This window comes from Muntiacus reevesi, chromosome 1 (assembly GCF_963930625.1).
Source record: "Muntiacus reevesi chromosome 1, mMunRee1.1, whole genome shotgun sequence".
Classification (NCBI taxonomy): Eukaryota; Metazoa; Chordata; class Mammalia; order Artiodactyla; family Cervidae; genus Muntiacus; species Muntiacus reevesi.
The window spans coordinates 170,314,116-170,341,531 of record NC_089249.1 but is presented as its reverse complement, the minus strand read 5'-3'; the positions used below and the strand labels follow the sequence as shown (position 1 = coordinate 170,341,531).

Genomic DNA, 27,416 nt, shown 5'->3' with positions numbered 1-27,416 from the left:
AGATGCCTGAGCTACCCTATGAAGATTCAACTCCTGGCTACCTAACCATATGCTTGGGGGTCGATTACTGTGCTCTGAACAAACCAAAGCTTCCCTGCCCCCCATCACTCCTGCTCCTCAGTGTCCTCTCCTGGTGGTCCACACCCCCCTGCCAGTCACCACACCCCCCTGCCAGTCACCACACCCCCCTGCCAGTCACCACACCCCACTCCCAACCACCACATCCCACTCCCAGCCACCACACCCCCCTCCCAGCCACCACACCCCACTCCCAGCCACCACACCCCACTCCCAGCCACCACACCCCCCTGCCAGTCACCACACCCCCCTGCCAGTCACCACACCCCCGCCCCGGTCACCACCACACCCTGGCACCATCCTAACTCCTTCCACTCCTTCGCTCCCATGGCCAACTGTGACCACGTCTTCTCCCCCTTGTGACCGTATCATTCCTCCCCTTCACTATAGAGACAGCCTTCTGACGGGTCCTCTGCCTCCATCCATCTTCCATACTCTGTGAGGGCATCTGCTCAAATCACTGCCTCACGGGAAACCCAAGGTCCACTCGCTCCAGGACACGTGTAAATCGCTCAGTCGTGTCCGACTCTTTGCAATTCCGTGGACCGTCACCTGCCAGGCTCCTCTGTCCACAGAATTCTCCAGGCATGAATACTGAAGTGGGTTGCCATGCCCTTCTCCAGGGCTCTTCCCAGGGAGCTGGGATCAAACCTGGGTCTCCTGCACTGTAGGCAGATTCTTCACTGTCTGAGCCAGCAGGGAAGCCCGGCTCCAGGATAAAGCCTGACCTTTTTTAAGTCTTCCTTCTCCCTTTTGTGACACCTGCTTTGAGCTCCAGACACTTTCCAGCCTCTATGTCTTTGCATATGCTGTTCCCTCTGCCTAGGCTGCTGTTCCCTGCTTCCCCATCTGACTACCTGGGAAGATATCACTGACCTCATAAACCTAACCAAAGGCCTCCTTTCCTCCCCTCCCCCTCCCCCTGCCCCATGGGAGCAGCAGTGCCCTGCACGTTTCCCTCTGTACCTGGGACACGCCCCACCACTGTCCTGACCACAGCAAATAGCAATCATCTTTTGACTTGACGACCACCTTGCTCACTCAAAGGCGTGCTCCACAGCACCAGAGCAGAATTTTCTTTGTCTCCATGTGTCTAGCAACACAGCAGAGTGCCCGGCACACAGAACAAATCAGTCCCTGAGAACCGGGCTGATAAGCTTACACTGAGCTGTCTCTTTTGTCAGTAAAGTTTCCCTGGGTCACAAGCGTGCTCATTCATTTACATATTGTCTGCTTTCATGTTACAAAGGCAGCGCTGAGTTGTTGTGACAGCAACTAGAACCTGCAATGCCAAAAATATTTATCTTGTCCTTTACAGAGTTTACTGGCATTGACTGTAGAAGCCTTGAGAATGATGCAGTTGGTTGGTAAAAAATAATTTCTAAGTGCATGCTAAGTCGCTTCAGTCGTGTCCAATTCTTTGAGGCCCTGTGGACTGTAGCCCATCAGGCTCCTCTGTCCATGGGATTCTCCAGGCAAGAACTCTGAAGTGGGCTGCCTTGCTCTCCTCCAGGGGATTTTCTCAACCCATGGATCAAACCCACGCTCCTGTGTCTCCTGCACTGGCAGTTGGGTTCTTTAACATTAGTGCCATCTGGGAAGTGGGGAATGATAAAAGCATACATTCATAGCTTAAACATTTCACTACAATAGAAATATACTTGGACGTACTTTTTTTTTTGGGGGGGGGGCAGTCCATGTAACACCAGAGCAAGTTCTTTCCTTTGACCATAGGTTTATTCTCTGCGTTGTCTATCTTATATAAACCCCACCCACAAGGCATCGCTCACCCTTTCCAATTTTGCCACAGCTCATCCAGTCTACAAATGTTTATGGAGCACCTGCGATGTGCCAGGCATTGTGCTAAGCACTGGGAATGCAGCAGCAGGCCAGACAGGCCTGGTCCCCACCCTGATGGAATCGGTTCAGCGGTGTGCTGTTCTCTCCCTCATTCACACCTAATATTTAGGAAGCGGTTCTTTTCAGAGCGTCTCCTTCATGGAACTGTGCCAAAGCATTCAATTTAGCTTCTAGAGGCACAACTCTACTTCCTTTCACACTCATATTTCATCAGTTTATGTGATGTTTAATTTAAGTCACATAATTACAATAACAAGTATGACTGGCACCAAGAGAGCTGGCAACGAACCTATCCGATTCTCAGAAAATCCAAGGCTCAGCTGGTGGGAGCGTTGGGTGCACAGGCGTTGCAGGTGGGGGTGGGAGACAGCCCACAGGCAGCGGAGGCTGAGTGCCGTGGGGCCTCGAGTAGGGAGATCTATCAAGCCTGAGAGTGCCAGCAACTCCGGGAGCTGCTCGGGGGGACAGGGTACAAGTACTTTTTTGGCACAAGTTTTGTGAATGACTGAATGAATGAGAGAACAAGCAGATGGCAGTCTCTTGCTTTCAATAGTGCGGTATCTTTTCTTTTTTAAAAAATTATTTGTTTATTTTATTTATGTACTTGGCTGCACCAGGTCTTAGCTGTGGCATGCAGACTCTTAGATGCTCTAGTTTCCCGACCAGGCCCCCTGCATTGGGAATGCGGAATTTTAGCCACGGGACCACTAGGGAAGTCCTGGGGCATCTTTTTGAATGCTGTCCCCTTTGTGATCAAGAGAATGGGGTCAGCTAGTCTCTCGTGTTTGTTTTTGGCCACATGGAGAGGCAGGTGGGATCTCCCCTGATCAGGGATGGATCCTGGGCCCCCTGAAGTGGAAGTGTGGAGCCCTAACCACTGGACAGCCAAGGAATTCCCCGGAAACAGCTGGCCTCAGAACTCGGAGAACTTCAGAGGGTGGGCACAAATCCTAGCTTCAGCATTCTGGACACAGGGTCAGTCAAGGTCTGTTCTTAGAGTTTCTAAAGATCAAAACTCACTTCCTGGCCAAACTCTCTCTGTCTACTTTGACACACTTCCACCCTTTTTCTAGCTACTTCCTTTTGACCCATCTGGGGTCATCTTAAAGCCACTGGCTCCAGGAAGCCTGGTGGGCTTCTCCTGGGTATCTCATTTTCTCTTGCAAAGAATAATCCTTGCACTTTCTCCATCACAGCGCTTGTCTCATCACACATCACACAAGAATCCGCTTCCCCACAAAGCTGTGAGCTCCCTGAAGACAGGAGCTATTTCCTTCTCATTTAGTTCTTCTCTCAGTACTTTGTGAGTGCCTGACACACGGGAAGGGCTCAGGAAATGCTGCTCACAGGAAAAAGGAACTCTGGACTCAATGACTGAAAGAATGAATGAGGTCCTGCTGGAGGAAGCAGAGTGCACAGGTGGGGAAAGCAGAGGAAAAGGCAGACGAGCAGGGAAGCCTGGGGACATTAAGGAGCAGCTTGGGGGCCATGCGGGTTTCACCTTGGTCTCCCATGGAGATGTGCTGCCCGCCCTGTACCAGCTGCTGGTACCTTTTGGGGAAGCTTTTCTCATGGTGACATGGCCCCAGTGCAGCAACCCCAGTGGAGAGTTTGGTAATCAACGTGGGCAAATGTGCTCTCTTCCCCAGAAGCAACTCAATAAACTCGACAAATTACCAGCATTCTTCCCTGCTCAGCTGACTGTGAGCTCCAGGGACCCACACAAACTACAGCAGGGAAATGCACTGCCTCCAGACGCACCGCTCCCTGGAGGGCGTGTGTCTGAGCCACCAAGGGCCGGGGGACAGGACACTGCTGGGATGACAGTGTCATCACAATGGGCTGTGAGATGAGCGAGGCGCACACTGAGAAGGCCCGGGGACCGGCTTGGGGCATCAGTTCCTTCCCCAGCTCAGCTGCCCACTGGGCATGGCTTCCTGGTGAGGGTTCTCCTGCCTCTGGGGACAGGCTGTGCCCCTGAGGCTAACACGAACAGAATGGAGTTGGATCTGGAGATGGGAACTTGTGCCGGGTACCAAGATCTGGGCACAACAGCGCGTGCTGGATCCCCCACGACTTCTCAGGGGATGCTCAACTCTCTCTCTGTCTGTCTCCAGCTCTAAATCGGGCAGCTCTACGCTTTTCTGAGTAGAGTTTGAAGATCAGTCTCTGTCCCTTGACCCACAGCTCCTGGAAGGGGCAGCCTTGTGGCACCGGGCCATAGCTGAATGGATTGGGGGTGGCCAGTTGATACTGGACGGATCAGCTGATGGGACTCTACACGCATGTTGATAACAGAAGGCCCCATAGGCTTGGCTCTCCCGGTAGAGACTGGGGAAAAGGGTGTTCCAGCATCAACTCTCCCAGCTCTGCTGCTGCTTCTCCCACCTCATTGCATCACTCTTATAAGATGGCCTAAGCCTCATACCTCTGCACACCTCCATCTGCACGTGCTCTGGTCTGACTGGGACACAATCTAAGAGAAGTGTGGGTCCTGGTCAGCTGCCCGGCCCTCAGCTGGCCACTCCCTGCCCCCAGCTCAAGTCTCTGTTGCTGCAGATAGACCTGAGATCCAGCCTAGAGACCTGATGGCCCCCATACCCGAAGATGCTAAAGTCAGCTCCCACCAGGCTTGGCCCAGGAACAGGGCACTGGCTTCAGGAGCCTGGTGATGGAGGCGTGCTCACATGCTACCTAGACCCTCTCTCCTTCCTGGTTCCGGTCTCTCTCTCACTCCCTGTATTTGAATCTGGGCTCAACGGTTAAGTAGCTGTGAAATGTAGGCATGTGCTGGCAGTTCTCTGAGCCTCAGTTTCTCCATCTGTGCAATGGGATACCCGTGCTCTTGCATATAATGTGTCCAGGACTACTGACACACAGTAGGTGTCTTGCAAATGGGAACTATTTCACTCCCTTGCTTAGATTTGAGAAGAGAGGAGATGAGGTCAGTGCCTTGAACCCTACACTCCAGAGAACACAGGGATTAAGCAGACCCCAGCACAGCCAGGCCTCATCTCCCTGGGCAATAAGGATGCCTGCATCTACTCTGGTGAGAGCAAGGTGCAGGGCCACGCTGTGGCCCCCAGCGTCACCAGTACACTTGGCAGTCACCTCCCCTCCCCACCTCCGGCAGCCCAGGCCTGGCCTCCACCGGTTCTGCTTCCTCAGCCTTGCCCAGCTTCTGCCTGTCACTGCAGACACGACTCGGAGAAGGGACCTGCCCTCATTCCAGGGAGGGTGGCAATGCCTGCCTTCTAGAGGCCTCTGGGGATTACATTTGGATAATACTTCTCATCCAGAGGAAATGTTTGCAGATGGCTGATCGAGGAGACTCCCACGCCAGCCTTTGCCTGCCACTCGACTGCCATTCTGAGTCTGAGCATCCTCAATGCTCCTTCTCCTCCTCCACGAGGCAGCTAGCCAGGCCTGCCTGATGGTTCAGCAGCTCTGGAGCTGTAGCTGAGGGAATGAGTCTCCCAGGTGGTTGGACAATGGGTGGGCTAAACTGTCCTGGGGACTGCGATGCTAAGGTCAGCAAGGAAGCTATCCTAGAGCCAGACGAGTAGATTCTGATCCTGCCTCCACATCCTTGGGCTCTGTAACCTAGAGGAGGTCGCTGTCCCTCTCTGAGCCTCTCTTTCCCTGGTGTGCATCTTACAGTGCGACTGTGGTGATTCAAGGTGATGCTCATAAACTCTTGCTGAGGCTCCAAGTCACAGCAGCCATCATTCGTGGCTGTGTCATAGCTCCGGGCAGCAATGGAGACTCGTGGGCAAAGGAACTAACATTTACTGAATCCAGCGCAGTTTGGGACAGAGTTAAGCATGTGGGCCCTGGAAGGCACTTTACCTGGGTTCAAGTCTCAGCTCTACACTTCCCAGCTGTCTAACTCTGGGCAAGTAACTGACCTGCTTTGTATCTCAGCCTCCCCATGTATTTGATATGGATAACAGCACCCTACTCATAGAACTCTAGGCGATTTACGTGAGACAATGGGTTTACAAGCTCTCAATACAGGACGTGGCACATACTACATACTCAAGAAACATTCACTCTGATGGAGGGGCCAAGATGCGCCAACGCTGTGCATACACTATCAGAACAACAAGCCAGAGACCTCGCCGTTATGTAGAGCAGACACAAGCGGAGGGGAGAGGAAGGAGGCAGGAAGGAAGACTTGGAAATGGGGGAGGGGAGGGTTCCCGGATTAGATCACTCACCCCCATCACCCCTAAGCTAATGTCTTCAACTCATGGTTTCAAGTGGCAGAAGTCCAGACCAAACCAGAGTGGGGTAGAGAAGAAATTAGTGGCTGCTGTCGTCATACCGTAGCTGGCTCCAGGGAGGACTAGACCCAAGGACTCAGATGCCCTGGGCCTCTCTGGGCCCGTCTCTGCTGTGCTCTGTCTGCTGGCTTCTTCTACTCTGCTGCAGACGGTGGACTGGAGGCTGGGACAGTGGCCACAATTACCAGCTCCCTGATTTAACCTCCTAGCTTCACCTCCAGAGAGATGATCTCTTCCCTTCGGTCTAGTTAGAACAAGCTCACTGGGAGCCTCTGAGTAGTCTAGCTAGGGATGTGCCCACTCCTGGGTCCCCAGGGCATGGGCTCCTGCTGGAACCCCCATGACTGATTTTGGGGACCACTCTCCCAAAGAAGGAGTGTGTGCTTGAAAGAAGGGAGCTAGGCACTGCGGCTGAAAGAGGCAGGGGCTTGGATGGAAACATCAGGGGCCAGGCGTCCTACTCTGGGTGTCAGGAAGGGCCTCCGTCAAGGCCAGCAAGGCCACAGCTGGCTGGGGGATTAACTCTCCAAAGTCGGTCTTGTTCTAGATCTCATCGTCTCCCCCTTTGCTGCATCTTGCCAAAGGTGAACAGGTACACCTGCCCCCCACCACGCTGACCCTATTCTCACACCTGATCATCTGTCCCATTTCCTGTCCACATGATCCACTGGGCTGGATGCTGACCCTGCCCGTACTTGGCTTTAGCCAGCATCACCCCAGGGAAATGGACCCAGGCTCTGAGTGTACCTGCAGATGCTGGTAGGGTTCAGCCATCTAGGTCAGTCCACCTGCTGGACTCAGGGCCTCCTATGACCTGGGGATAACTTCACCTGATGTGTCTGGAATAAGGATCCACCCGAAGGGAACAGTCTCTCCTGAGTCCCGTAAGTGCTGAGGTGTAGACACCTTCTCTCTTTCCACCTGCTCTCCTCCTGCAATCCTTGGCTTGGTCCTTCCCAGCTCCCCCTTCTCCCTGGCCTCAAGGAAGTTTCTAGACCACCAGCAGAGGAAAACACATAGACTTCAGAGTCAAACCAACCTGAGTGTGAGAACCGACTCCTCCACTCACTGCTGTGAAATGTTAATAGTTGCAAAGACAGTACGGAAATTTCCTGTATACCCCTCCCCCAGCTTCCCCTAATATTAGCATCTTACATAACTATGATCCACGCATCAAACTAAGAAATCAACATTATGAAGTATGCATGTGCATAATCTCTCTCTCTAGGCTTTTGGAGGTGATCTACCTAAAGCATTGTCATCATTTGCATTGAACTATCACAGTCACATCGGATTGAGTAACATTTCTTGGCATGAGGTCAGCACCAAGGAGTCTAGATCTGCCTATGACCCTGCCTCCTTAGCCCATCTGGCTTCCAGGAAGTGGCAGATACTTCTCTCTACCACCACCTTCCTTCCTGAAACATATCCATCCCTCAAACACTGCTTATCAACGGCCATGAAAGCAGCAGCCACACTGCCCCAGCAACTCACAGCTACTGATTGAGGGTGTGTGTGTGTGTGTTTTGTGTGTGCGCACGTGTGTGTGCACATGAGTGGTGAGTGAATGAACCGAAAGCCTGTAAGCGTGAATTAACTGGTAAGCCAGTGAGTGAATTAGTGACTTAATGACTCAGCCAGTGAGTGAAGAAGTGTGTAAAATTGAGTAGATCATGCTCCCTGCTCCCTCAACTAATCCAATCAGCAGTGGCATAAATTTTCTCATCTTTATTAACTAACACAAGTGGGGGTTAGAATAGTACTGGGATAGTTACAGACCACTAACTGGATGCGAAAGATAACTGTGTTCATTTTCTAGTGCAGCTTTCACAAATCACTGCAGATTCAGTGGCTTGAAGCAACACAGATTTATTTTCTGACGAATCTGGAAGTCAAAGTGGGCATCGCTGTGCCAAGGTCAAGGTGTCTGTGGGGCTGCACTCTCTCCAGAGGCTCTAGAGGTGAAATCTGTCGGCTTGCCTTTGCCAGCTTCTAGTAAGTCACCTTTGTTTCTCCTCCGGCGGCCTCTTTCCGTACCTTCAAAGCCACCAGTGTAGCCTCTTCAAGCCCCTCTCTGACCCTCTACATTTGTCATCACATCTCTGCCTCTAACTCTCAAACGCCTGCTTTCCTCTTACAAGGACCCATGTGATTACATCAGGCCCACTCGGATAATCCAGGATAATCTTCCCATCCCCAAATCCTTACCATAATCATATCTGCAAAGTTCCCTTTGCCATGTGAGGTAATGTATTCACAGGCTTTGGGGCTTAGGACACGCACCTCTTCGAGGAGCCAGTTTTCTTGGTGTCACAGATGCCTTGCTCAGAGGGCAAGAGCAGCATTGATCCTCATCCCCCAGGAGGGACAGCATCCCCCAGGGGGATCCTCAGCCCCCAGGAGGGACAGCATCCCCCAGGGGGATCCTCAGCCCCCAGGGGAGGCAGGAGAGAGCATCACGGCAGTGACCACGTGCCTCTGCCAACTACTTTCTCGTGTTGCTGTTGTCGAGACCTGGGATTTTTAAAGTTCCCCAAATTTGATGCTTGCCCCCAAATTTGAGAAATGCTGTGATGAGAAGATATGCCAGGAGCATACAACTGTTGCAAGTGAGGGTAAAATTTGCCCCTACGATTCCCAGAGAAGGATTAAGAACACGGCGCCTCAACCCTGGGTACATAGTCCTATCAGTTGGGGAGATGAAAAACAACTTATTTTGAAATGAGAACAGAATAGTAAAGACAGTACAGAAATTTCCTGTATACCCCTCCCCCAGCTTCCCCTAATATTAGCATCTTACATAACCAGGGGCCATGTAGCAAAACCACTCTGGTATACTGCTATTGGTTCAGTGGAAGAGTTCATTCTCATTTCCCCCAGGTTTCCCACTCAGGCCTCCTTTTGCTCCAGGATCCAGTCCAGTATTTCTTGGGCAAGGAGTCATCATATCTACAGAATCTCCTCTAGTCTTGTCAGTTTTTCAAGCTTTCCTTGTTTGGTGAAGACTTTGACACTTTTGTACTGATCAAGTATTTTGCAGACTGACCTTTAATTTGGGTTGGTCTGAGCTTTTCTCCTGATTATACACCAGGGTTTATGAATGTGGGGGAAGAATACCACTGGGGGAGATGATTTTATTATCACATCATAGAAGGTGGGTGTGATATCCGTGTGGTCTATTACCAATAGCCTTCACATGGATCCCTTGGTTACTGTAGCATCTGCCCCCTTCCTCCACTATAAAGATGTCCTCTGTCCTTGTCCACACTCTACTCATTAGAAGTGAGTCCTAAGTCCTGCCCACACTGCAGGGGAGGGGCAGGGCCAGATGCTTTACTACCATCTTTTCAGTGGATCCTCACCTTGATCATTTCACTCCACATCCAGCCAAGACTTGCCCAAAGTCCCCCAGCTACTGCATGGCAAAGCTCATACTGGAGCTCAGGGTCTGTCTGGCTCCAGAGGCCATGCATGCTCTTTCCACTTCATGTTATCACTGCTGAGTGAAGAGGTTCTCACAGCCTCTGAGATGGGAGCTCCAGCCCAGCCTGCCTAGACGAGTTTTTTTCAAATCTACCCCTGGCTTGTGACCCATTCATGAGATCAGACTGTGGGGTGCATTTTATTTTTATTTATTTATTTTTGGCCAGGCCATGTAGCATGCAGGATCTTGCTGTGTGCCCTGCATTGGGAGGCACAATGTCTTAACCACCTGATTGCCAGGGAGGTCCCAGGGGGTGCATTTTAAAGAGAAAGTAAAGTACAAGAGATTATAAGAGTATAGAATGGAAAAGAAAAGAGTACGTCACAGATATAATAAGCTTAGTTTCATAAAACTGTTTTTTTTTTTTTTTTTCTGAAAACCCTTTGTGCTCAGAGACCTTATCTTTATAATGGGGATAAAAATAGCACCCCTACCCCCACCCCACACACAGGGTGGTCACAAGGATGAAATGAGACAATACAGGTGATGTGCTTAGAACAGAAGCACCCACGATTAGCACTGTATGAATATTATGATTACGAAGTATGCATGTGCATAAATGGGTCATGGTATAGAATGCATTGGGCTTCCCTTGTAGTTCAGTCGGTAAAGAATCTGCCTGTAGTGCAGGAGACCCTGGTTTGATCCCTGGGTTGGGAAGATCCCCTGAAGAAGGAAACGGCAACCCACTCCAGTATCCTTGCCTGGAAAATCTCATGGGCAGAGGAGCCTGGTGGGCTGCAGTCCATGGGGTCACAAAGAGTTGGGTATGACTGAGTGACTAACACTTACTTACTTATAGAATACATTTCCTATTGTAGACTGCAGTCCAGAAGTTTGCAAATACTGAATTCACATCTCTAGACTGGAGTGGTCAGGCTTACGACCCCCAGCCCACACCACCCGTGTTTGTGATGTTTCATCTGGGCGCAGTCACTGCTTCATTTGGGTGTGGTCTCTGGCTCCTTTTGAGCTACCATGGCAGAGTTGAAAACTAACTTGCAACAGAAAATGTGTGGTCCATAAAAGCCTGTGGTATTCACTACCTGGCCCTCCAGAGCAGCGCCCCTGTCTGAGGTCAACTCATAATACAAAGGACGTTAGACACTTCTTCTTAAGCCACGTGGCCTGGTCCTGCCTGCTCCTGGCTGGCACAGCAGCCCCTGCAGGCCCTTCTCCACCTGGTACCGCCCAGCACACAGGCCTCCAGAAGCTTGACACCCTTCTACTTTGGAGGGATGCCCACACTTGCTTTATTTCTCCACCTCCATGGCTGTTTGCTGTCCATGTGGAAGGTTAGAAACATGGCATACAGGTCAGGGTCCCAGCAGGAAACAGATGGCCACTCAAATTAGGATAATTTGAGGAGTGTTTAACAAAGCAGCTATTTACCAAGGGAAGGGCAAGGTGGTGGAAAGCCACAGGGGACAGCAGAGTCCTCAGAGGCTAGTAAAGGTGGAGCTCTTACCCCCTCAGCTGGAGGAGACAGGATGGGGAACCTGGGAGGAGAAAATCATATAGAGAGGATGCTTAAGAGGAGCCAGGACTTGCAGTTCAGGGATGAGGAGCCAGCTCCAGGCAACCTTGCAGGGAGGGAGCTAGATCCCTCCCTCCCTGATCTCCTGTAGGGGGTCCCCACTGGCCAAACTGAAATGGAAGCCAGAAGGCACAGGAGCCACTGATATGGTCCATATGGGTCAGCTTCCCAGGACAGGAAGCAGCAGGCAGGAAAGATAGAAAGGAACAAACCTCAGATACCAGTGCACACAGCATCAGTTGAGAAAGTCTTCCTGAAGCTCCACCAGGCAAAGGAGTCCACCTCTTCACCCTGCCAAGTCGGGAGTGTGGCCCCACCACCAAAAGCCACACTCTCTTCTCTTCCTAGATCTGCTAGGCTCTGGCAGATGGTTATTATGGGGCTGATGTTCCTAGATCTTATCATTCTGAGGCGGGGCGGAAGGTTGTGAATGGAGACACAGATAAGCTGCTGGGGTCTTTTGTGCATCTGAACTGAACCTGATGAACATGTATGCACATTAAGCAAGTTCTTCCTCACAACCCATCCACTCAAGTCCAGCAAACAGATGAGACAACCTCTAGCCTTGGGAGAAAGAACCAGAGTGGAGAAAAGCTCCCTAGAAAAGAAGTGTCCCCAGAGGAACCTGTTCCCACAGGCCAGACCTCTCTGCCCCCACCATTGGCTTGGATTGCCTAGGCTGGCATCTGGTATTCTACAGCCCTCCCAGTCCAGCCACAGAATTACAGCAAGTCACTGGGAGAGTGTTGCCTGGCCAGTGGAACATTGATTCTACGTCCCTGATCCCACAGATGAGACATCACAGGCTTGGGAAGGGACTGGCTTAAGTAGCCCAACTACCGTGTGGCAAATTGGGGCTAGGATTTAGGGTTGAAGACTCTAGTCAATTTTACATAAGATGGAACTTGCAATCAGTCATAGAGTCTTGGGAAAAGCCTTGGCAAAAAGTCAAAATGTGCTCTAGGGACCTCTCTGATGGTCCAATGGTTAAGAATCTGCCTTCTAATGCAGGGGACTCAGGTTCAATCCCTGGCCAGGGGACTAAGATCCCACATGTTGTGGGGCAACTGAGCCCACACACCACAGCTAGAGAGAGCCCACGTGCTGCAACTAAGACCCGGCACAGTCAAATAAATAAATAAATAAGTACATTTTTTTTAATGTGGTTGTCTAGTCTGAGGCAAGCTTGCCAGGCTCAGCTGCTGAGGTCAGGCACCCAGACCCCCGGCCACGAAGGCTTGAGTGTCTATGCAGGCGGGATGTAGCACAGGCTTGAGTTAGGCTAATCAGTTCAAATCCAGACTCCAACCTGTTAGTGGCTGTTCTACCTTAAATATGTTAATGTTTATGTTAAGGAGGCTCAGTGTTCTAGCCCTGTAAACTTGGTTCTGTCAACAACCCCATAGCAACTCCAGGACCATTCAAGGAAGTGCCCCGCAGTGTCCAAAGCTCAAGAAACGGCACTCTTCTTTTCCCTCCAGTTGGAATACTGGTATTTGCAACTTTTTTCCCCAAAAGCCAGAAGCCGACTAGTTTGAGTGTAGCTGCTAGAGTTTTGCGCTCTAACCCCAAGAAACGGGGACCCCTGGGATGAGAACAGGGGGCCTCCTGTTAGGCCAAGGATTTTCTATCTCATTTTCATGGGCTCTGGTGTAATATTAGTAAAATCTTAAGGCTCTCCTCCCTTCTTCCCCAATGCCCACCCCCGTCCCCACCCAATGCATTTCAGAGAAATGAAGAGTTCAGACTTAGAGGCCAAGTGCTTGGGTTTTATATTAGATAACTTTGTCCTGACAGGAACCGAGTCACAGCTGTCATACCTGATTATTTTTAGAGTTACTACTAAACTCTGTATGGTAGGAGTTTGCCACTGTTCAAGGCAAATGGAAAGACTTTACATTTTATCATGACAGCTCTGGAGCCATCCACCTCCTCATGTTCATTATTTCCAGGCTGTCTTTGGAAAGGGTGAGGAGGCACCTTGACAATCGTACGGCGAGGAAGGCAGACCCTGTGGCTTGTTACTACATCCAAAGGATGGAAAGCTCCCCACCTGAGCCCAGTCTGCTGCCTCAGGAAGCCAGGGAGAAAGAGTGCAGGGGGCATGGTTGCTCTAGAGCCTTCCCTGGGTAACCCATCATCTGCCACAAGAAGCAAATCTGACCTCCAAGTAGCCAACCAATAAGAGCACCTGTATGCAAATGCCACTAGCACTGGCCTGGAGTGGCTGGCCTGTGGGTGACGTCACAGTCCCCTCTGATGCAACAATGCCACCACCACTGAAAAGGCGGACCCTTGCCTACAGCTCAGAGAGACAGAAAATTTCACCGCCAGCAGACCACCTACTACTAGTTGCTCCTAGAGTGTGGGGGACATAGGTCTCTGCTGTCCAAGTTACTGGGTCCAGAAAAGAAAATGAATTTATGAACATGGGGAAAAGAGATCAGCTAAAGCCTAAGGTAAACGTCTCTTCTTACATCCACTTTTTGCTGAATTACAGAAACAAGTTCAAGGAGCAGCAGCCCAATACCTATCTTGGCTTTAAAGAGTTTTCTAGAAAGTGTTCGGAAAAATGGAGATCCATCTCAAAGCACGAAAAGGCCAAATATGAAGCCCTGGCCAAGCTCGACAAAGCCCGATACCAAGAAGAGATGATGAATTACTCCGGCAGGAGGAAGAAAAGGAGAAAGCGGGACCCCCATGCACCCAGACGGCCTCCATCGTCCTTCCTACTCTTCTGCCAAGACCACTACGCCCAGCTCAAGAGTGAGAATCCAAGCTGGTCAGTGGTGCAGGTGGCCAAGGCCTCGGGGAAGATGTGGTCTGCAAAGACGGATGTAGACAAGCAGCCCTACGAACAAAGGGCAGCTCTCCTGAGAGCTAAGTACCGAGAGGAACTCAGTGTCTACCGTAATCAATTCAAGCCCCCGAAGAAACGCTTGCAAGAGTCGGCTATGAACCAGTGCAGGGGGTTCGAGCAAGCTGAGTCAGACACAAGTGATGGATCCAACTAGAAATAAAGGACCATTCCGTGATATTCCTGCCTCTGGTTTGTGTGTGGCGTTAGGGTGGCCATGGCTGCCACTCTGGGAAACGAGTGAGTGGCAAGGTGGAGTCGAGATCAGGGTTCGGGAACTGATCCTGGGAGGGGCTGGGTTTGAGAGAAGGAGCTACAGTGTCTGAAGAGGTGTGTGGTCAGTATTTATTGCACTTGGCTTGTGCAGGTGGGGTGGGGTGTGGGAGTCTCCAGGTGTAAAGAAGCTAGGAGTCCTAGGGGTGGGAGCATCTGGGCCCCAAGTGGTTCTCCAGGATGGAAGACTCTGCTCATAGTGAAGTGCCCAATAGCCAGTCCTGCCACCCTTCTCACCAGGTGGGCAAAAGGCCTGGAGTCCAGGTCAGGGTTCCAATTCAGGCCCCAGCAGAGGCTGGGAAACTGGAGTTTAGGTGGGCCTTAGGGGAATCAGTGTCTGCAGGGATTCCAGAACTGGTCCTAAAGCAAGTCTTAGATACTATTTGTGGGCCAGGATGAGACCTTAGGGGTGGTCCCCATTCTATTCACTAGGGTGAAGCCTGGGGCTGATTTTACAAAAATAGGTTATCAGACTCTGCCTGAGAACTATAACTTGAAGAAAACGGTTTTCTCAACATTCCGGTGGGCATCTACCCAGTCACTCTTCTGTGAACATAACCCACAGGGTGGACACTTGTTGCCTCTGTGACCACTCGGTACCCATCTCTTTTCCTCCTGCTCACAGCACACCACCTCCATCCTGATCAAGACTGGATCAGGTAGATATCCCCTGGACACAGTGATTGGCTCACTGATGGGCACGTGATCCAAGCTGGTCCAATCAGAGTGGACCTCAGGACTTGTATAAGAAGTCCCAGGGGAGGATGCTGTCCTGGGGGCTGTAGGCAGTCATTTGCCTCCTCAGGCCAAAATGTTAGTCCCTTTGGCTTCTTGGACTTTTGAGTGAAGATAAGCCCACATGTTTGAGCTTTTATCTAAGATGGTATGAGTTAAGTTTTCTCCCACTTAAAATGAGTCAAGATGGGCTGTTTGATACAAATGGGATTGCACTGTGTTTACTCTAAGTGTATTTTCTAGGCAACAATACTCTGTGGGCAATGTTTCCTACCAATCTAAATTAATATGGGATGTTTTGAAATGGTCCTTGACTTCTGATAGCAAAAAGACTAGAAAAAAATGCAAAACTGCTGCTTTTGTCACCAGGTTCTGCATGCAGCAGACTTCCCTAATTCCACCTCTAAACCCTATTCCATGAGGGATTTGTATCTTTGTAACCTGCTGTTGTTTAAACTTTTACTCATGGAACAAAAGTAAAAATACATAGTTTGGAATAGACTTTTCAAACTGGGTCATTTCTCACCCTTTGGGGGTAAGAAGTAACATGGTGGAGTGACTTAGAATTTCAGGGTCTGGAATCAGGCCAAATTATTTATGAAGGGCTCCCCTGGGCCAGACCCTGTGCTGGGGACCAGGTGGCCCAGTGCAGTCTACTATTGAGTTCCAGCCTTCATGGGAGGAGTGGACACAAGCAGAGACCCCAGGCCTGCAAGGACTGAGAAGAGAAGAGAATAAACAAAGAGCTGAGGGTGGCGGGACTGAGGACTACTACCAAGGCAAGTGCTGAAGTCTTCATAGAGGAAGCAGCTTTATCCTCCTCAGCAAACTTGTACTCAGGCCAGCAAATTCTCCCATTCCCCCTTCCCATTCCCTAAGTTGCTCTTCCAACTTGGCTCTGCTCCCCCTCCAGCCCAACCTCCAAGCTCTCAGGAGACACCCTCATTTTCTGCTTCATTGGCAAAGTTGAGACTGTTAGTTTTCTTCTTTCTCAGCTTGAAATCCACAGCCATTGTCACTCTTGGTCTTAAGCCTCAAAGCAAGACCCTTCTTGCTCTCCTCTTCCCCTACCTCCCTCGGGCCCTTGGTCCTCACTGTAAAGATGCTCTCTAACCTCTAGGTTTAGTGTCCTGACAACAAGTGGTTTCCATTACTGGCAGGACCTTGGGCAAGTAAGTTCTCCTCCTTCTGTCTCAGATTTCTCATCTGTGCAAAGGGGATGATGCCTGCCTTGCAGGTGGTTTTAGTGATTAAATGATGTAATGCATGCAAAAGCATTTGGCATGGTCCTGAGCACACAATATGTTCTGTGGTGGATCCTCTAGAGGGGTTACTCCTTCACAATTCCTCACTCCTGGGATTCATACCCTGGTGTGACCCCTTCCCATTAAATGTGGGCAGAACCTGCAACTTGCCTTTAACCAACAGAACAGGGCAGAGGACATGCGATGTGACTTCTGCGATTATGCCATGGTACGTAAAGTTCTATCCTGCTGGTTGATTTGCTCTCAAGATCCTCCTTGTTGGCTTGATGAAGTAAGTGGCCAAGCTGAGAAAGCCCATGTGGCAACAGGCTGTGGGGAATCTCTAGGAACCGAAGGTGCCATAGACCAGCAGCCAGAAAAAACAATCAAGATTTCAGTCCTATAAATACTGCAGCAACATCATGAACAGAGAAGTGTATCCTTCCCCAGCTGAGCCTCCAGATGAGAACTCAGCTCTGACTGACACCTCGAGAGCTTGCTTGGCCTTGTGAGATGTCAGGCAGTGGACCCAGCTAAGCTGTTAGTAGATTCTGAACCACAGAAATGATGACATAATGAATGTGGGTTGTTTTAAGGCAACAAGCTTGTGGTAATTGGCTATATGGCAGTAGACAACTAACACAGTACTCATTAAATGACAGCCTCCTTGCATTCTAAAAGGAATCATCTTTAACCTTCTTTCTCCTTCCAGCCTCCACCCTACTTGTTGATTTTTTTCCCTTTGTTCTCAACCTCTTGAATTCGGAGGAGCCCTGTACTCCACCGCCCCCGCCAGGGCTAGTTAGATCCTGACTTGTACCACTCTGTCGTGGTTCCAGTTAGGCTGTCTCGTTTCCAGCCTGTTTGTGGACTCTTGGTGGGCGATGGGTGTGTGTCCCACCTCGGTCTTCTCTGGGAAGAGGGCCCTCGCAGAGCTGGGCCCCCCTCACGCCACCCTTTTCTGGTTTCCTGTGTGATTAATTCTGTGAATGAGGGAGGCCAAGTGAGAGTTTTGACAACGGTTTGCAGTACTCCTGCTGAAAACTAACTCTATTAACATTCCTTTATGAAAAAGCCGGCAGGAGGGTGTGACTCTGCTGGCTTCTAATGACTGGAGTGGGATGGCAGTGTAGGGAGGGAGGGCCAGAGGGGGAGAGGCAGGGGGAGCCGGGGTCTAAGATAACGGGGGAGAGGAAGAGCAGGCGGAAAGCCTGGTGTGGTGTTCGCACTCCCCTCAGACCCACTTGACTGGGCTCATGTGTCCCTGCCCTCTGCCCTCAGGAGGAAGGAGACCAAATCTTTGGGCCCACGGCTGTCTGGATGCCTGAATCACTCCACTCTGAACCTTCTCTCCCAGAGCATTTTCGTTCATTTATTCAGCAAATATTCACATACCTCTTATGCCAGCGGCATACCAGGAGCTATTCTAGTGCTAGGGAGGCAGCAGCATCCCTGATCTCTCATAAATATGTAAACAAGTCAACAAATAAACACGCCAGGTCATTTTTTTGAGAGTGTCAAGTGCTCTGAAGAAAATAATCCAGGGTAATGAGATAAATCATGACAAGTGGGGTTGCGGGCACTTTAAATGGGTGTTCAGAGAAGATGACATCTGGGTTTGAGAGAGGAGATACATACATACATACATACATACATACATATATATATATATATTCATACATACACACATACACACACACACTTAAGGCCGATTTGTGTTGCTGCCCAGAAGAAACCAATAAAACAACGTAAAGCAATTATCTTCTAATTAAAAATTTAAAAAATAAAGGACAAGAAGGAGGCAGGCTTTCCAGGGTCTTAAGGAAGAGCTACTCAAGTAGGACAGCAAGTGCAAAGATCCTGAGGCAGGAATCGGCATATTGGACAGAAGAGAGGCGAGAATGACTCGAGGAGTGAGTGAGCAGCCAGATGTGGTCAGAGGGGGACAGGCCTTAGCAAGGAGTCTGTGGTGAAACCTCAGTGCAAAGGGGAGTCAAAGAGGCTTTCCTGCCTCCATTTCCACTTCTGGCTAACAGTCATTCTGGAGTCTACCAAGTCCCACTAAGGGGAGTCTGGTCCCTCCAAGGTCTGCAAGAGGAAGAGGCAAGGCTAGCACATGCCAAATTCATGGTACTCCTCCCTTTGGTGAAGTGAAAGTCACGCAGTCGTGTCCAACTCTTTGAGACCCCATGGACTGTACAGTTCATGGAATTCTCCAGGCCAGAAGAGTGGAGTGGGTAGCCTTTCCCTTCAGGAGCCTCCATTGGGCCTCCTGGGAGAGTTGTAAGCTAAAAACCAAATGTGGAAGCTCTGAAACTTCCCTCCTATGATTCATTCTCCCAGAGATGGGGGGAAGGGCAGACGAGCATGGCAAAACATTCTAGGGGATCACTGTTTCCTAGGGCTCAGATTTCCAGCTTGAGCAGCTCCCAGTAGACCAGTGGTTCTCAGCTTTGAGCCTTCATCAGAATCACCTCAGACCTCATTCAGACACAGAATGCTGGGTCCCACCCCTAAAGTTTGAGTCAATTTTTCTGGGAGTGGGGCCTAACAGGTGCATTTCTGCAAGTTCCCAGGTAATAGGATGCTGCTGGTCCCAGGATCATGGAGTTCTTTTCTCTCATGCAGCCCTGGCATTTATGCTGATGAGGAGGCATCACTGATCTGCCAAGTGAGTCTGAGAGGAAGGGCTGACCTGCTCTCCTCTCTTCTCCCTCACCTCCCCGTCCCACTCCTTCAACGCTGGCTGCAAAGTTTACTCAGGTCTCCTCTCCAACGGGTTCATCAATAATAAAGGTGAGAGGCTAATCCTCATCTGTCTGTCTTCTTCATCTGCCAACTGACTCTGAACTTTGCAAAGGAATATATATGGGCACAGATGTACACACAAATATATGGGCTTCTCTGGTGGTGCGGTGGTAAAGAATCCACCTGCAATGCAGGAGCTGCAGGAGACATGAATTTGATCCCTGGGTCAGGAAGATCCCCTGGAGGAGGACATGGCAATCCATTCCAGTATGCTTTTCTAGAGAATTCCATGGACACAGGAGCCTGGCAGGCTACAGTCCATAGGGTCGCAAAGAGTTGGACATGACTAAAGTGACTTAGCATGCATGCATGCACACATACATACACACATATACACACATACATACATATAGATTGGGCTTTCCTCAAACTACAACAGAGAAGTTGATCCCAGTTGCAAACGATGATCAATTAGCACCTGAACCACACAGCAGCATTGGGATCTGAGCATTAACTTCAGTCTTCACTAAAGCATCAGCTGTTTGGGGACCAAAAGGTCCAGTTTCTGGGCCTATATGACTGAGGATCAAGTCCGTGGCCAGGGTGAGGTCATCAGGTTGAAGTCACAAAGCACTGGCACCTTACTGTCCTGTCCTGCACCTCTAATCCCAAACCTACAAACAGTCACAGGCCCACAAACAACACCTACACCTCCAATCACAAACCCACAAACGACCACAAACCCACAAACAGTACCTGGGGAATAAACGAAATGTCTGGGACATCACTGTAAATGAAGCCTGGTATGTGACAAGTGCCCAGCGGATGGGGTTGCCTGCCCTGGTCTCCAATGAGTGGTTTAAAGACAGAACAAAACACAAAAAAACAGTTCAAGCAAGAGAAAGAGCTAGGCTAAAGGCCAAAAGGGGGTCCTGTGATCCTCCAAACTGGCCTTGACCTCCGGGGCGGATCAGCAGTGACACAGTGAGCACTCCCGTGTGGCCATCCGCTGCTAACAGCTGTCCTGTATCAGCTCCCCTCCCCTGGGGCGCTTTCCAGTCCCTCCACTGCTCCGCCTGGCCGAGCGGTAGCTGGACGGTGGGATGTTTCGGCAGTTGAGCCTCACGATGGGAGGCTGACGTGGCATAATCAGGCCACTGCTGCCTTGTTAGAGGCACTGTCGCCCACATTCAACTTCTGAAACAGCTCCCCGTGAACCCTGCCTCTTCGCATTCACACTCATGTGTGATTCTTCCCTTTGAGTGTGGACTGGACCTAGTGAGTTCCTTCTAATGAACAGAACAGGGCAAAAGTGATAGGATGTCACTTCTTCAGAAGGGACTAGGCTATAGAAGACTCCTGGTCTCTCCTCTCTCTCTCTTTCTCGCTTACTTGAAGCAACTGACATGTTGAAAGCCACCCTGTAGAGAGGTCCACATGGCAAGGAATTCAGGGAGGCTTCTGGCCAGCGCCCAGCAAGGAACTGAGGCCCTCAATCAAACAACCTGCAGGGACCTGAATCCCGCCAGTAACTGAGTAAGCTTGGAAGAGGATCACTCCCCAGCCGCCATAGATACCTTTATTGCAACTTTATGATTGGCCCAGCTAAGCGGTACCAGGGTCCTAACCCGTAGAAATTAAGATAATGCATGTTGTTTTATGGCACTAAGGTTTGGAGTAAATTGTTACAAACTGAAATAGATAATGAACACAGATTTTAGTATCAAGAGAGAATCAGTGTCATGAAAAATATCTCAGAAAGTGAGATGGCTTTGGAACCAGATGGTGTGAGCAGAGGCTGGGAGTATTCTGAGGAGCTTATTAGAGAAACCAGAACTTTGAGGATGCTGCTCGGGAAGGGTCAAAGGAAGTGAGGAACATCTTACTGGAAGCTGGAGGAAGGGGACCCTTGTTACACAGTGAAGGAAACCTTGGCGACAATGTCATCTGCAGGGATATGGAAGGGCATGTGCCTGATCAACTCTGTGATCTGGCTAAAGAGATATCTAAGCAAAGGGTTGAAGGTACTAGCTGGTTTCTTCTTGCTGCTTATGGAAACAGTGGCAGATTTTATTTTCTTGGGCTCCAAAATCACTGTGAGCGGCTACCGCAGTCATGAAATTAAAAAATGTTTATTCCTTGGAAGAAAAGCTATGACAATCCTAGACAGTGTATCAAAAAGCAGAGACATCACTTTGCCAACAAAGGTCTGTCTGGTCAAAGTTATGGCTTTTTCAGTAGTTGTGTATGGATGTGAGAGTTGGGCCATAAGGAAAGCTGAGCACTAAAGAATTAATGTTTTCAAACTGTGGTTCTGGAGAAGACGCTTGGACAGAGAGGAGATCAAATCAGTCAATCCTAAAGGGAATCAACCCTGGACACTCATTGGAAGGACTGATGCTGAATATTAATACTTCGGCCACCTGATGCAAAGAGCTGACTCACTGAAAAAGACCTTGATGCTGGTAAAGATTGAGGGCAGGAGGAGAAGGGGTGACAGAAGGTGAGATGGTTGGATGGAATCACCAACTTAATGGACATGAGTTTGAGCAAACTCTTGGAGACAGTGAAGGACAGAGAAGCCTGGTGTGCTGCAGTCCATGGGGCTGCAAAGAATCAGACGTGACTAAGTGAACAACAGCAATGTGAGAAGAGAGATAAAATGAGGGAGAGGTGGTGGGGGAGATAGTTTGGAAAGCTCTCAGCCTCCCAAGACAGCAAAGGATGCTAAAATTAAGAGATGGCTTTGATTACTGTCAAGAAAAGGTGGTCTGGAGATAAAGCCAAGGGTGTGACTGTACAACCTGTGGCTAAGACCTCAGGGAGATCAAAGGATTGTAGTATTATTCAGCTTCACAAAGGCCCTTTAAAGAGACCAGGGTGGCCTTTACAGAGTCTCAAGATCAAATAATAGGGCCTCTGGGAAGCGTGTGAGCATTGTCCCTTGGCCATCTTAATGGACGCCCAAGGTAGAGAAGTTCAGTTCAAAGAAATTTGTGGTTGTGGTTTTTGTGTAATAGAGTGAATCGCTATGAAATTTACAGAAGACCCACGAAGTTTTGGAGAAAACTATTATCAGAAGTATCACTGTCAGATTGGAACAAAAAGGACAGAGAGGGTACAACATAAAAAGAGGCCACTGGGCTCCCCAAATTCTCTGCAGGAAGCAGGCTGAAGAAAAGTAAGCTTCAAACATACATTTCCTTTCATGAAGAAAAAAGAAGGACGACTCAGAGGGAGAAACCAAGAGCTCAAAAGGTAGAGCTGAATATTCTCAGATTTTGAAACTAATCAAGAAACTTCCAATATTTTCATTGGTGGATTTCAGAATTGTTATGGGTCAGGGACTTTTCTCTGCCTCACTTTCCCCCCACTTTTGAGTAAGAAGGTCCGAACCCATTGCCCCGTGCCTGTTCCACCACTGTATGTCCTGTGTGAGGGGACCAGGAACTTGTCCACCTGGTTTTGCAAAGCTATAGCTCCAGAGTAACAATATTTTAGGACCTGTACTTAAGGAATTACACCAAGTTGGTCCATACCTGAACTTGATTTAGATGGTGCAATTCTGGACATTGGGCCAGTGCTTTCATGGGATGAGGCTTTTGGGGGGCCTTGGGAAGGGGTAACAGTATGTTGCATGTGGAAAGGCCATTAGGTCATTGCAGGATAGGGGGCAGCTTGCTGTAGGCAGCTTTAGAAGTGACTAAATGATTTTTGTCTCCTGGCATTCACACCCTTGTATAAACCTCTCCCCTTATGTCTACATGGATTTCAGAGAAGACGGGGCTAGTCTGTGAGAGGTACAGGTGCACACCAGTTCTGTCCAAAGGAGGAGCCCAGTGCTTCTAACAAATAGAATACAGCAAAAGTGATGGGCAACCGAGTCTGAGATTAGGTTATAAAAGAACATGATTTCTGTCTTTCTCTGTCTCGGACTCACTTTGATGAAGGCAACAGCTGTGTTGAAAGCTGCTCTGTGGAAAGCAACTAAGGCAACCTCTGGTCAACAGCATTGAGGACATCAAAATCCTTCAAACCACCCCGATAATAAGCTTGGAGCAAATCTTTTTCCCCAACAGAGCTTTGAGATGATGATAGCCCAGGAAGGTTCCTTGATGGCGTTGTTGTGAGAATCTGGCTGAGCCATATCCGGATTCCTACCACACAGACAAGGTGAGATGAGAAACATGGCTTCAAGCCATAAGACTTGGGGTAATTTGTTACACAGGAAATAGATACTTAGTACACCCGCCCCAAGGCCCTGTGCTACAATACTTCCTCCAGAAACACTCTCACACTCTCCTCAGGGCCTTTGCACATGCTGCTCCAGGCTGAACTCCTCCTTCCTACCTTCAAGGTCGCATAAATTTCCACTTGTCAGACAAGACTCAGCTCAAATGTCCCTTCCTCCAGGAAGCCCTCTTGGACCCTTTCACCCTACTCGATGCTCCCGTACCACATCATCATGTCGTTCATATCACATCTTAACTAGCATTTGTCTCAACTTGTGCAGGAGAGCAGGGGCCTTGCCTTATTCATCCTAGTGCTCTTAAAAATCTCACACAGGGCTCCACATGCAGTAAAATAATAACATAAAGCTGTTGTTTATGTCACTGTGCCATGCCTGGTAGCGTTTGAGGCAATTTACATGCAATGTGTGACTGTGTGCTCAGTCGCTTCAGTCATGTCCAACTCATTCTGACCCCATGGACTGTAGCCCGCCAGTCCTCTGTCCATGGGATTCTTCTGTCCATGGGATTCTCCAGGCAAGAGTACTGGAGTGGGTAGCCATTCCCTTTCCCAGGGGATCTTCCCGACCCTGGGATTGAACCCTGGTCTCCTGTGTCTCCTGCATTGCAGGCAGATTCTTTACCCACTGAGCCACCCAGAAAAACCTTACATGTAACAACCTTACTTAATAATAAAATCAATCAGGCAGAAACTTTAAACGTCCCCATTTTGTAGATGAGGAACTGAGGCTCTAGGTGAGGTGCTCAGTGCTGGAAAACGAGCAATGGAATACTGAAAGGTTCCTCCTTCCCAGGCCTGCTGTCAGTCACCTCCTCTTTTTGGAACTGGACACACAGCAGACTTGGGCCAGGAGGCCTCCTGAGACAACACCCTGTGCTTGACTGGTTACATAATTCGGCATTTCCAGAGAAACACCAGGATCTTTCCCTCGGCGCCTCCTTGGAAGGGCTTGGCTCTCACCCAGAGAATTTGTTGGCCACCAGAAATCACACCTCCAGCTCTCTGCTCACAGCTGCGCCTCTGGCCCGCAGGCAGAATGAAGCGTGTTCCTCCCCTCACACCCTGTCATTACGAGCCACGTAAATTCCTCGATACTCGTGTTGAAATGAACAGATGCGGCTCTGTATTTTTAATGCATTATCTGCAATTAGCGGCAGTGGGCATGAAAGAACTCTGCGGTCCCTGGGGCTGCCCCTGTTGGATGCAGCTGTGAGTACATTTGCGCTGAAGAATCCAGCCCGGCTCCCCTGGCCCACACAGCTCTAGTGAGTGGGCGAGGGAGCCTGCATTTGCACGGTGTCTGCCCGGCCAGGAAGCAGAAGGGGGCTGCTAATGCCTACTGGTGACTCCATGGCCAACCTGGCCCCTCACCACCCTCCTAGGCTGTCTAAATACCCTGAGAGGAGGTCCTCCACCCAGATGTTACAGGTGATAAAAGTTTTCACAGGACTGGGCTCTGTGAGAAGATGCAAAGGGGGTGTGCTGCAGTGTCCAGAACAAACCTAAGGGGCTGTCTGCGGGTTTCAGAGAAGGCAGGGCTGGTCGATGAGATGTACGGGTGCACACCAGTTCTGTCCAAAGGAGGAGGACATTTTTGGTCATAAATATAATGCTAACAACTAGCACATATATCAGAGGAGGCAATGGCACCCCACTCCAGTACTCTTGCCTGGAAAATCCCATGGACGGAGGAGCCTGGTGGGCTGTAGTCCATGGGGTCCCTAAGAGTCGGGCACAACTGAGCGACTTCACTTTCACTTTTCATTTTCATGCATTGGGGAAGGAAATGGCACCCCACTCCAGTGTTCTTGCCTGGAGAATCCCAGGGACGGGGGAGCCTGGTGGGCTGCCGGCTATGGGATCGCACAGAGTCGGACACGACTGAAGCGATGTAGCAGCAGCAGCAGCACATATACTGTGGTCTAGTACATATACTATATGGTCCATATATATTTGTGGCCATAAATATAATGCTAATATGAAAGAGGGCATGACAACCCACTCCAGTATTCTTGCCTGGAGAATCCCCATGGACAGAGGAGCCTGGCAGGGTACAGTCCATGGGGTCACAAAGAGTCGGACACGACTGAGCGTCTAAGCACAGCACAGATACTATAGTCTTAGCACTTTCCAGGCATCATCAGAAGGCAGTGTCAATTCCTCACCCCTCCTCTGCCCCCAACCACAAAGCACAGCTGAAGAGCAGCGGGAGTCCACCTGTAGTTGAACAAAGTTGAGATCATTGGCTCTTGGCTGTGAGGGAGAAGGCACAGCCCTGGAAACCGCCAGGCATCTCAGTAAGTGCAGGGCTTTTCTGGAGTCTCAGATGGTAAAGAATCTGCTTGCAATGCAAGAGACTGGAGTTCAATCCCTGCGTCAGGAAGATTCCCTGGAGGAGGGCATGGCAACCCACTACCATATTCTTGCCTGGAGAATCCCATGGACAGAGGAGCCTGGGGTTGCAAAGAACTCACTGTAGGAGTTAGGCTTTCTGTTAGGTGATGTGGGGGAGGGTTCAAAGCAGTGGAGCTTTGCTGTGGACTGGTTGCTATCAAGAAGTGAATATACTTCTACGATTGGGTACTTAATTTTATCTAGAAGGTGACTGGCAAGACTAAAGTTGTAACTGGTAAATAAGCAGCTGCTGAGAGTTCCCTGGTGGTCCAGCAGTTAAGAATCTGCCTTGTAATGCAGGAGATGCAGTATCCATCCCTGGCCAGGGAACTAAAATCCCACACACTACAGGGGAACTAGACCCTTAGGCCAGAATTACTGAGCCCACGTGCCACAACTAGAGAGACCTCACACTGCAACAAAAGATCCCACATGATGCTGTGAACACCAGATGCAGCCAAATAAATAAATAAAATATTTTTTACAAAACAAGCAGCTGTCACTCGTGTTAGCCAAGATGCAAAGGGAGGGGGAGGTGGGGTCATTGTCTTTTGGTGATACCCTCATTTGTGTCTGAGTTCAGATGTGATTATGAAGTGGCCTTGTTTTTGTCTTGCTTCACTGTGGTCACGGAGCTCTAACAGGAGGACACCAAAGTCTAGGTGTGGGGGGCCAGGCCAGCTCCCCCCACTCAGTCCGTCTCTGGCCCTCAGGGGGCTGCTATTGTGGCAGCTTTCAGAAGCAGAGAAATGCAGACTCAGAGAGTTGCCAAAGCTAAGAAGTGGAGCTGTGAGTACACCATCACCGGAACTGGAGTGGATGCCGAGGGATCCGGAGGACAGGGGTGGGAGGGGTGAGATTACGGAAGCCGGGCTGACCACGGAGGGGACTGGCCACGACGGTGAATCAGGGAGAACACAGGATTTGGAGCTAGAGCGCTCCACTTGAGAAATCTGTCCCTGCCACTTACTAGCTACTCGGCCTTGGGCAATTTACTGAACATCTTAGATTCAATTTCTTCTTCTGCATAATGGGGATATAGAAATCTGTTTCCTACAATTATTGTGAGAAAAAAATGAACAGACACAGTATAAGGCACCTACGCAACTTCCGGGAACAGGAGAGTCCCCTCTGAGCACTTCCTTTGTGCCAGCCACTGTTCTGAGTATCTCGTCTGTACCGACTCATCTAATATAGCAACCCCTCGAGGCAGATTCTATTATTCGAGTCCCTGGTCTGCAGGAGAGATGATGGAGATACAGAGAGATTAAGCAACTTCTCTGAGGTTACACAGCTGTCCAGGAGCAGAACTCAGGCAAGCTGGCTCCAGCACCTTCTGCCTCCTCGTGACTGCTAGATCACTGTTCCTCCCATTTCCTAGGGCTTCCCTGGTGGCTCAGATGGTAAAGAATTTGCCTGCAGTGCAGGAGACCTGGGTTCAACTCCTGGGTCAGGAAGATCTTCTGGAGAAGGGAATGGCAACCCACTCTAGTGTTCTTGCTTGGAGAATTCCATGGACAGAGGAGCCCAGCAGGCTACAGTGCAAGGGATCCAAAGAGCTGGACATGACTAAGCGACTAAAACACACACCCCTTTCCTGCTGCAAGGACTTCAACCTCAACAGGTCTAGTCACATTTCGATGGTGACTGCATGCTCTGGAACTCCCCA

General features: G+C 49.9%; 2 protein-coding genes across 2 annotated transcripts in view; one reads left to right on the top strand and one right to left on the bottom strand.

Moving 5' to 3' along the window:
• CSMD2 (CUB and Sushi multiple domains 2) overlaps nucleotides 1-27,416 on the bottom strand; it is a 677,437-nt gene that overhangs the window by 349,601 nt on the left and 300,420 nt on the right. The window lies entirely within an intron of this gene.
• HMGB4 (high mobility group box 4) lies at nucleotides 13,675-14,259 on the top strand. The gene has a single exon (XM_065930481.1). It carries the CDS (start codon nucleotides 13,675-13,677, stop codon nucleotides 14,257-14,259), a length of 585 nt encoding a protein of 194 aa, XP_065786553.1.